Source organism: Myotis nattereri (genome assembly GCF_964212035.1).
Source record: "Myotis nattereri genome assembly, chromosome: 3".
Classification (NCBI taxonomy): Eukaryota; Metazoa; Chordata; class Mammalia; order Chiroptera; family Vespertilionidae; genus Myotis; species Myotis nattereri.
The window spans coordinates 176,948,688-176,959,471 of record NC_138077.1 but is presented as its reverse complement, the minus strand read 5'-3'; the positions used below and the strand labels follow the sequence as shown (position 1 = coordinate 176,959,471).

The 10,784-nt window shown below is 45.7% G+C and overlaps 1 protein-coding gene across 1 annotated transcript in view; it reads right to left on the bottom strand.

The window, feature by feature from the left end:
* Nucleotides 1-5,311: 5,311 nt before the first annotated feature.
* C8B (complement C8 beta chain) overlaps nucleotides 5,312-10,784 on the bottom strand; it is a gene marked incomplete at its 5' end in the record, with an annotated part of 38,212 nt that continues 32,739 nt past the window's right edge. The window contains 2 exons of the mRNA XM_081088403.1: nucleotides 5,312-5,856; nucleotides 8,261-8,329. Of these exons, the coding sequence (XP_080944529.1) occupies nucleotides 5,705-5,856; nucleotides 8,261-8,329 (221 nt within the window). The 3' untranslated portion in view covers nucleotides 5,312-5,704. The remainder of the gene's footprint in view (nucleotides 5,857-8,260; nucleotides 8,330-10,784) is intronic.

Below are 10,784 nucleotides of genomic sequence, written 5' to 3'. Positions count from 1 at the left end.
AGGCACAGAGAAGATGAATGACTTGTCAAGGTTGCTCAGCTCAGAAGTAGTGGCGTTGGGTCTTGTGCCTTCGTCTATCTGCCCCAAAGCCCTCCCAATGACTCTGCTTCTCCAATACCGACTGCCATACCAGACAAGTGGGCTGGCGGGCAGGCCCCCGCTTCACAGTGAAGCTGGATACATTTCTGCTGTGGTGGGAAGACAGGCAGCTGTGTGGTGGTGGCCCTTGGACTCCGGCAGTCCTGCCTCTTTCAAGCTGTGTGGTCTTGATCAGGTTGCTTAGTGTCTCTGAGGTTCCTTCTCATCACCTGTCAGAGGCAGATAACACATCCTTCCTCTTGCAGGCACGGAGAGTGTGGAGAGTAGCTACAGTGTTTGGACAGGTTCAAGCCTTGGACTAATGAGAGGACATGGTCCTCTCGTGGCAAAGCCACGTGCAAGTCCCAGCTTGGAGGGCAAAGCCCTCCCAGCACAATTATAGCCAAAGGCTATGGTTGTAAGCTTGACCTATGGTCTGAACCTGTATCCCTGTGGCTGAGTGATATAGGCTGCCTGAGGTGCAACAAGCAAACAAAGCTTGATCAGGTGCATGCAATTAAGTAGATTTGAAACCCATGAGAATGTTGTAAACATCTTGACCACACCCTTATTTTGCCTTGTGGAAACTGGGTATAAAATAGACTCTGCTTGCAGTCCATGGTGCTATCACTAGCTCTCCATCAGAGAGGACAGCGACCCACCCAGACCCAGCTTTTGTTCTCTTGTCTGTCTTTTCTCAATCCTTTACCGCCCCTTCTCAGACTCACTAAACCAGGCTGTGCTGGTGCAGCACTTATGGTGCCCAACATGGGGCTGAGTATGGGAACAGAGGGAGGTCTGAGTTCAGGTTCACCCATGGCCATGCTTGCTCAGACAGAGAGGATTAAACTGGATTAGGTATGTGAAAGTTCTCTGTAGCTGGTAATGCCCTCTGCAAATATCAGTGATTATGCTGTTCCATTTTCCCTTAACAACCCAGAGCTTGAGATAGAAAAGTTCTATGTCAGCAGTTCTCAACCTGTGGGTCACGACCCCTTTGGCTGTCGAACAACCCTTTCACAGGGGTCGCCTAAGACCATCCTGCATATCAGACATTTACATTAAGATTCATAACAGTGGCAACATTACAGTTATGAAGTAGCAACGAAAATAATTTTATGGTTGGGTCACAACATGAGGAACTGTATTTAAAGGGCCAGAAGGTTGAGAACCACTGCTCTATATCCATTATAAATACCTCTCCTAGGTGCTAAGCTATTTTATGTCTTTCATGTTCTCATGCATTGTAGTGGTTAACACTGAAACCCTGTCCTTAAAGCAATTTTCAATGACTTTCAAAAGACAAACCAACCGGAGTTCTTGTTGATGTGTGACGAATCCATAGAAAGTGATGTCGATGACACAGCTAACAGTGGAGGCTGGCTTTTCCCAGGGTCCTTCCTGAGGGTAGCAGTTCACAGAACGCCAGAGGTTGCTACCATCACCATCCCTATCTTATAGGGGAGGAAATAGAGGCACAGATGGCTACTTAATTTGCATAAGAGCACAATGCTAGTGGGTCCTAGCACCAGGCCACATTGCAAATGCAGGAGTCTGGCACCCGGGCACACATGTCTAAGCATTTCTGTCTCTACTCGGCCCCTATGTGTCCAGTTCTGCCTGAGAAGTTACGCTGCCCTGGGCATCTCAGTAAACCCACCTCTGAGTTCCCAAGTGCCTCAGTGTTGGAATCTGGCCAACATTTAAGAAAGACAACTCAGGACCCAGCCGGTGTTGGTCAATGGTTGAGCGTCCACCTATGAACCAGGAGGTCATGGTTCAACTCCCAGTCAGGGCACATGCCTAGGTTGCAGGCTCCATCCCCAGTTTGGAGCATACAGGAGGCAGCTGATCAGTGATTCTCTCTCATCATTGATGTTTCTATCTCTCCCACAGATTCAAGTGCTCCATTCCCTAGTGTGGCTGCTAGGTTTTAGGTGGGTGTTCTGGGTTTACTGCGATGAGAGGCAGAATATTGGAAAACAGTCTTCTTAAGTGAGTCTTTGTTCATTTCCTGCCTTTGCCACATTCAGGGAAGGCCTCTTAACCCTGTTATGCCTTGGTTTCTGCACCAGCCTGTAATTATGCTTCCCAGGTCACTCCAGTGCCATGATTGCCAATGTTTCCGCTCTCCTACGTAAAGTTTCCCAGAAGCTTCCTGGTGGTCCCCAGTGGTGGTCACCAACACCCTGAACAAGTGTGATCAGCCCCTACCTGACATCAGCTTTTGGCCTCTCCTACTTGACTCTGTTTGCAATGCTGCCTGTGACGCTGGCTGAAGGCACCTCCCCTGGCCACTGCTGTGTGGATTGCCCCTGTATCAGGCACCTATACCCCAAACTTCATGATGCTGCCACCACGTGCCACCAATGCACTAAAGTTTCTCACTGTCCTGGGAAGGTCCTGCCCTTGTCTCCACTCACCCCTTTTTTCCATTAGTTCATTTATTCATGCAGCAGTTACTCATTGTTGCCTGAGTGTCCCAGGCATTGTACTGGGTGCTGGGGACACATGAGTGCAGCAGGCAGACACTATGCCTGCCTCCAAAGACATTATATTTGAGGAGGAGTGAGAGATGATAAATGAGTAAATTACAGTACAATGTCTGCAAAGCCTGGAAACACTGACAGGTATTCACGCTGTCATTTAGACATTTTCAATCTGCAAAATAAAACATTTCCCCACCAAGATGCTAATCCTGGAAATCTCAGGGAGACCTGGCTGGGGCCCTAAGGGCTTTCTGCTCCAGGTGCACACTCGCCCTGTGTTTTTTATAAGTCCCTGGGAGAGGCCAGAGTCCCCTTCACAACAAAGATGGCATTTTCCTCTGGATTCTCTGCTGGGAGGTGCTCTTTCTCCCGGCCTCCCCGCATATCCCACCACTACCCCATCTTGATTTCCATCGTTAGTACATTCATTGTAAGGATCAGGTTCCTTTTGAAACTTTCTCTACCTGTCACCTGATAATTACATTGATATCTACCCCATCAAATTCAGAGAAAGATTAAATGAGATAATGTAGGCTAAAAGACTCCATAAACTGAAAAGCACTCTATAATTGGCAGCTATTATTATCATAATAATTATAATTATTATTCCCACAGCAGTTATGTGATTAGCCCAAGGTCACACAGGAAGGAAGCATAGATTCAGAGCACCTCCTCGTTCACCCCTATCGAGCGCACGGCAGAGCTCACAGCATTGCAGAAATTCATGCTTTCGGATGCAAAGCTCTCCTATGCCCAGGTATCTTGTGCTGTGCTCAGCTCCCAGGCCTGCTGCCAAGCCACTGCCTACACTGTGCCCCACGGGGACTTGCAGCTCCGACACAGTTACACTGGTACAAACTACAGTTGTTGCCAAGATTTTCCACAAGCCCAGTTTGTATTTATTTTGTTTAATTCTTACATTATGTTCGAGCCTCCTCCTAAATGCATTTGTTTGCAGAAAGAGCCACGTGGGGAAGTTCAGCCCACAAATAAGAATATAATCATTACACAGTTTAGCAGCGCCTGGGCGTCACCCGGGTATTCGCCGGTGCTCTGCAATCCAATTGTCTCTCCTTCAAGACCATATTTAATAGGATAAACAATTTCTGCTAAATGCAATCAATGTGAACCTGGGCTGTCATCTCCATAATCAACTCAGATCTCCCATTAGAAGCGGTGGCTGTGATTGAGATGCAGGATTTAATTTGGCAGCACCTGCTTCGACGTGCTGATGTGGGCTTCCTTGGAGCCTCCCATCAACCAAACACAGAACTGCTCTCCCCTCTCCCTGGGGAATCTTAAAAGAAGATAGATTATAACTCAAGAAAATTATACGGCCTCGGTCTAATGAAAGAGATAAAACCTTATTGGATTAGCCTGTTGAAATAACAGCAGACAGCAAAGAAATAATATTAAGCTAAAAAAGGCCCAGAGCCATCAGCTCAATTGCAGAGGGCACGGGGATGCAGGAAGGAGGACAACTGCCTCGTTTGCTATAACAACCCCTGAGCAGTAAAGTATCGGCTCCTTCTGGGGGTTGTTCAGTTCCAGAGCTGGCTGGTGTCATGGACATGTGAAGGTCCTTAGGCCCCAGCACTGAACCCCAATGGCAAGCTCAAAGCAGATGATGTGGCAAAAACCACTCCAACCAACCAACCAACCAACCAACCAACCAACCAACAAAAAACCGGTTGAAAAGGAATAAGATGAACCAATTCACCTTCCACTAACTTATTTTTTCCTACCAATTTGATCTAAAAATTCACATAAAGTTCTAGAATCAGTCAGAAAATTCCTAGGAGCAAAGAAAATATTAAGGGATATTTTAATATCATAGGACAAATGAGGGCAATAAAGATTACATGAGCACTTGCCTTAATCTAAATAGTAAAAATATTTTGGTTTTTAGTAACCTGAAGATCAACTGCCTTCTAATTCTCTTCAAATACCTCCTTCCCCCAAATGGGGTTTGCACAGAAGCCTGAGTGAGCAAAGTGGGAATGTACAGAGGTGGGGAAGGTTTACATGGTACACTGCCCCACACCATCAACTTGGACTTCTTGATATGTTTCCTCTTCCAGCCAACACAACCTCTCCTCTAATTTTTTCCATTCTTTTTTTTTAACTGTCTCTCATGCAGTGATCAGTTTTCCTGGCTCTTAGCTCTAACTCAGGATCTTCTCTGAGTACCCACTTTTATGTCACAACAATTCAGCTCTGCCCCAGAACTCGTGCTTCCAACATCCACAACCACACCCTTCCTGTGCTCAGCACCCAAGGTCACTGAGGAACCAGAATCCATGCCTCTATGATGCCTGGGAGATTTGTAAATAGCGCATGTGCGTGCATGCGCGCGTACACACACACACACACACACACACACATACACGGCACTGTCTCCCATGTTTTCATAAAATATTCATTAATCAAATGCCCGAATTTACTGAGAGGAAGGGAGAACCATAATTACGAGTTTAAAATCTTGGAACCCAAGTGCCCAGGTTTGCAGCCCAACTCTGCCACTTGCTAACTGTGTAGCCCTGGACAAGTCACTGAACTCTTCTAAGACTCAGTCCCCCCACCTGTTAATAGGGCTCATCTATAGCATCCACCTTTTAAGGTTGTCATGAGGGTGGGATGAATTAACATGCTGATGAATTAAGCACTGTGGTTGGTACAAAGTAATCATTCAATAAATATGAACTGCCACTGTCACTGAAGGAGACTGTATACTCAAGAGAGGTGCAACTTAATATCTATTTATTGATTCATTATTGGACACCCACTCTGTGCCAGTCACTGCTAGACAGTAGGAATTCAAAGTGACTAACTGCTAACACAGTAAATGTGAGTGAAAGAAAACTATAGAAGTAAGTGAAGTGAGGATTACCAAGGTGCTTAAGCCCCTCAGGAACCTATAATTATTTAACTCACTGTGGGTTCCAGCCATGTGCATTTTGCAGATCTTTATTGTAAGCATCCTGCATGGCACCATCCTTCAGCCCTGGGCTGGCCCCGGTGGGAGCTAGTATGGGGAGGAGCAGTTAGTGGGGGGTGGGCTGTCTGAGCTCCTAGGGCTCAGACCTCTCGCTGTGTGCAGCCCACAGCAGTGTTATCAGCGGGGAGCTCTCCCTTCCTTAACAGTTAAGTGTTTCTGAAGCAGGGCCCAAGCAGGGGCTGCCCCCGTTTTGAGGAGGTGGATTGTTGCACTGTCTTTGTCTTGTTTTATGTCCTTCAGAACATGGAGACCAGTTTGACCAGCAATTCCACTGTCCATCAGTGGGGACATCTATAAGAAAGAACGTCAAGGAACATGAGTTAGCCCTTGTTACACTGTAGTGCCCTGTGATGGGTGGGGTGGGATGTATAACCCAAAAGGCTTTGGGAGACTGAATTTCTGATATTCCCCCTCCAGTCAACTGTCCTTTCAGGCCATTGTTCTCACCATGCTTCCTTCTACACAGGACCTTTGCCCATGCCATCCCCCCTGCCAAGAACACTCTTCCTTCCTCTATTCATCTAGTCCAGTGGTTCTCAACCTGTGGGTCACGAACAATGAAAATACATCCTGCATATCAGATATTTACTTTATGATTCATAACAGTAGCAAAATTACAGTTATGAAGTAGCAACAAAAATCATTTTATGGTTGGGGGGTCACCACAACAGGAGGAACTGTATTAAAGGGTCATGGCATTAGGAAGGTTGAGAACCACTGACAGTCCTATTCCCCCTCAGATATCAGTTTAAGTTTTAATTCCTACAGGGAAACCTTTCCTGACCCTAACTCCCTATCAATTCTTCATATTTGAAGCTCTCGTAGCATTTTGTTACAATTAAAACTTTAAATATATTTCTGGGACAATATTTAAATAATGTTGGCCCTTCTTTCTAAAGAGGAATCTCCATGATGACATGAACTATATCTGATTTATTTGCTCTCTCACCACCGAATCCCAGCATTTGAGCTGGCATATAGGAGGCTCTTAGTGAATATTTGTTGAATGAATGCTTTTCAACAATAGGACGCTGAATACTTTATTTCTCAATGTGTAAAATAGGAGCTATGTCATCTACTGTGAGCCTTGTGTGTGTGAACTGAGGTAATAACACTGACATTTTTGTTTGCTCTGGGGATTTTTTGGTTGATGAGATTGGCAAATGATCAATTATATCCACCAAGATATACCATGTCTGGCTGAGCCTCTCACTCACAGTGTAATTCTGAGTACACTACTTCCTATCTCTGGGCCTCCCATTTGTAAAATGAGAAGACTGGGGGAGCAGTTGTCCAAGGTCTCTGCCAACCAGCAGAAATCCTGGGGCTGTCTGATTGTACACTCCCTGGCAGGTCCCTGGGTGGGGCCTGGCTGAGGTGTGGGAAGAGAGGGAGTGAAGACAACCCTGAATGTGTTGCTGGGGACAGGAATAGTGCAGACAGGAGTCAAGGTCAAAGACTGAAGAGTCAGACCCAAGGGACCTGAATCTGGGTTCCTACACATACCAACTGTGTGCCTATTAGTTCATGGCCCATTAAATCTGTTTCTTCACCTTTAAAATGGGGATATTGATAGTATCTACTTTATGAGGTTGTTGTGAGGATTAAAAAAATTTAATATGTGTAAAATACAAATTTAATTTATGTAAGCTACAAAATATGTAAAATACATGTAAAAATCAAAAGGATTTAATGCAGGCAGCACTATTTACTTAGCTCTAAAACAAACTAGTCAATATTCATTTGTCTCTTACAATGTATTCAGCATCATTAGAAGTGCTTTATATGTCTGATGAGAAACTCGAGACAACTAACTCTATTGGAAAGTTAATATCATCACCTCCATTTTACAGATGGGGAGACTGAGGTACAAAGAGGTGAAGTAAGGTGGTCAAGGCTACAGTTATTAAAAGATAGAGATGGAATTTGAACCCAGCTGAGTCCAAGCACTCAGCAAGGGGCCTGCTACACGGTAAAGTGCCTAATAAATGTTTATTGTTTCCACTTAATGTGCCATTTCCTTTTATAATGGTATCGCCAAAAAAGCTGCAGCAAGGAAAATAAAGGGAAGGAGGAGTAAGGGGTTGAGAACACTTAGATAATAAACCAGCCAAAGAATTTGAGAGCTGGAAGGGATCTTAGTGATAGTTTAGACTTTCAGTTTTTCCTTCAACACATACCACTGAGCCCCAACTGTGCTGGGACATGGGGACAAAGATAAATTAAACATGTCATCCTTACTCAAATATACAGGGGAAATAGACACACAGAACCCTAAGTACAATGTGCTAAGAGCTATAGTAAATATATGTTCGAAGTCCTACAGGAATCCAAAGGAAGAATTAACTAATTCTACTTGGGGAGAGAAGGGAGTTAGGGCACTTTTTACAGAACCAAGGAGCATCTGCACGGGATTTTGAGGACTGAATAGGAGTTGACTAAATTTTTTTTTAAAAAAGTAAGCATTCCAGAATGATCTAAAGAGAAGACTTGCAAATGCCATTAGCAGTCCTATAACATGAAGCACTCTCGGTTGTGACAGTAATTAAATCTATAATCTATAGCCAGGATGGATCTCAAGTTTCATAGGATCCAGCTCCCTACCAGCAACTCCCACCTTGCTCTTCTCTTTCAAATTACTCTCTGGACTTCCTCTAGTGTTCCCTTTCCCCACCAACTCTCAAAGGCTCCTTACTTTTCCGTGAGGTGATCTCACAGCCTTGGCCTTCGAATCCATTGGGACAGATGCAGTCACAGTGTGATTCTGCAAAGACAATGCAGAGAGAACGTAAACTATAACCATGTGATGTAAGAACCTTGGAGTTCATTTTTCTACATCACTGCTTTCCCATCCAGTTAGAGACATTTAGTTGAATCATTTGAAATAAGAAGGTTCAGTGCCAAGAATACCTACTCCTTTCTTGAGGATCCTTTGCTCATAAAGAACATATTTATTGCTGTCATATGGAGTTGAATTATATGGAGTTGTTGAGGAATACTACTCATCCTATCTAATAAAAGGGTAATATGCAAATTAACCATTACTCCATCACAAAGATGGTGGTGCCCATAGCCACAAGATGGCGGCGCTCAGTCCTCTCAGCCCAGCTGGAGTCCTCCAGTCCTGGGGGGTGGGGGGTGGGGGGTGGGGATGGCTGCTGAGAGTGGACAGTATGAGTGGCCTGGCAGAATGCTTGCTTTGTCACCACAGCAATGAAGCAAGCATTCCGTGTCTGGCTGCAGAGGGCCTCTGGCCAGGCTGGAACACTTGTGTCATTGCAGGCCAGGCAGAGGTACCCCTCGCCCCCCTGTGCACGAATTTTGTGCACTGGGCCTCTAGTTAGTAGATATTTGACCTAGTCTTGTTGCTCAGAGTCAAAAGCCATGTTTGTGGTCAGCGAAGCCACTGGTCATTTTCACCCCAAGTTAATTATCTAACCTCTGCTTGCACACCTCTAGTGATGGGGAACTCACTTTGATGTCTTATCCTATTTTGGGCCAGGTCTAATACCCTGTAAGTTATTCCTTGTGTTAATCTGTAACATGTCACCCTGGAGTCTTCTTATCTGGGTCATACTGAATCTCTTCACAGGACTGTCCTTCATAAAGCAGGCCCTGCGAGCATCCCAGCCCTGTCTTCATGTTCTCCCTCACCTCCAGGGTAGAACCTCAGGTGGGTCCCAGTTTCCAGGTCCAAATTTCACACAAGGCAATGGGGATTTCAGCAACCTTAGATCAAAACTTTGAACTGGTGGCTGACTTCCTTCCTGATGAACTGACCCTCACTCAGTGTCCTCGTCCTAATGGTAGAACTTCCCAGCCTTAGGCTCTCACTTATGTCTGCTATGCTCATATCCATCTTGTCCAACAAAGTAGATACACACTCCTCAATTTCCACTGGGTAGCTGGGATCTTTCTCCATGAGAACAGGCCTTCTCTGGGTCCTCTCTGCTGAGCTTGCTCCATCCACTTGGCTTGTTCTGCCAACTCCAATGGGCTCCCTGGGCTGGAATCTGCTGGAACCAGCTGCTCTAGGTGCCCTGTTTTGGCAGCAGGCTGGACTGAATGCTTCCTCAGAGTTTTTCTAGCCCATCACAAGAGGAGCATAAGAAGCCAGGCCCCAGACTCTTCCATGTTTGTTTTGCCCACTGCAAGGACCCCAGTGTAATCCTCAAAGTTAGGAATCAAGTCCTCGTGGCCCATCCTTGCTACCCCTCCCCAGTCCTCCAATCTTCTCACCATGTCTTGGTCAGGAGATGCACAAAAGACTTCCTCTGCTCAGCCCAGGGCTTCTTTTTTGGCCAGAAGAGATTCCCTGAGTCTGTCCCCACTTCTGTTACAGAACACACAGCCTCAGCCTGCTCCTGTCTTCAGTTTAATGTGGCTGTCACCTACTGTGTCCCTGTGGTGGAACCCAGATATCCTGACAGCCAGAGCAGCATGTCCTAGTTGCCTACATTCTGAGTCTTTGGAGCTAGACTAACAGACACTTCTACTAGCACTTGGTGCAGTTCAATGTAACACCCACTAGTCTATCAGCTCATTGAAATCTTCAATCCTGTCTACCACTGAATTCAGCTACAGAACAGCTTCTCAGCCCTGACTCTACAGTGGAATCATCTGGGAGGCTTTTTTAAAGGCCAATCCCAAGGATTCACTTTAATTACTTTGGGCAGGAACAACAGCTTTGTGTTTGTGAAAAGCTCTCTGGTGATTCTCACCTGAAGCCTGGGCTGGGATTTACTGCCTCAGAGGAATGGAGTGACCAGGCAGGGGTCTCCTAGGTGCGTCCAGGAGAGGTGGGGACTTCAGCAATTGTGGGTCACACCCAGGCTGGTGGGGAGGGTGTCACCATCCTGATGAAGGGACCTTCTCCAAAGATACTCATATCAAGATCCAGGTTGGCCCCAAGCATCAGTAGTTCTGAAGGTCTCAAGTGCAGGCATACCTTGTTTTCTTGCTCTTCGCTTTATTGCCCTTCACAGGTGTTGCAGTATTTTTTGTGGGTTTTTTTTGTTTTTTGTTTTTGTTTGTTTTTTTAACAGAGGGAAGGCAAGACTCCCCACCAGCAAAAAGACTAAGACTCATTTTATTGAGATACCCACTTTGTTACCGTGGTTGGTAACTGTGCCTGCATTGTCTCTGAGGCATGCCCATAGTCCTAATGTCGAGTTAGGTTGAAGAAGCTCAGGTTTAAGGGGCTCCAATGTTCAGGGGGC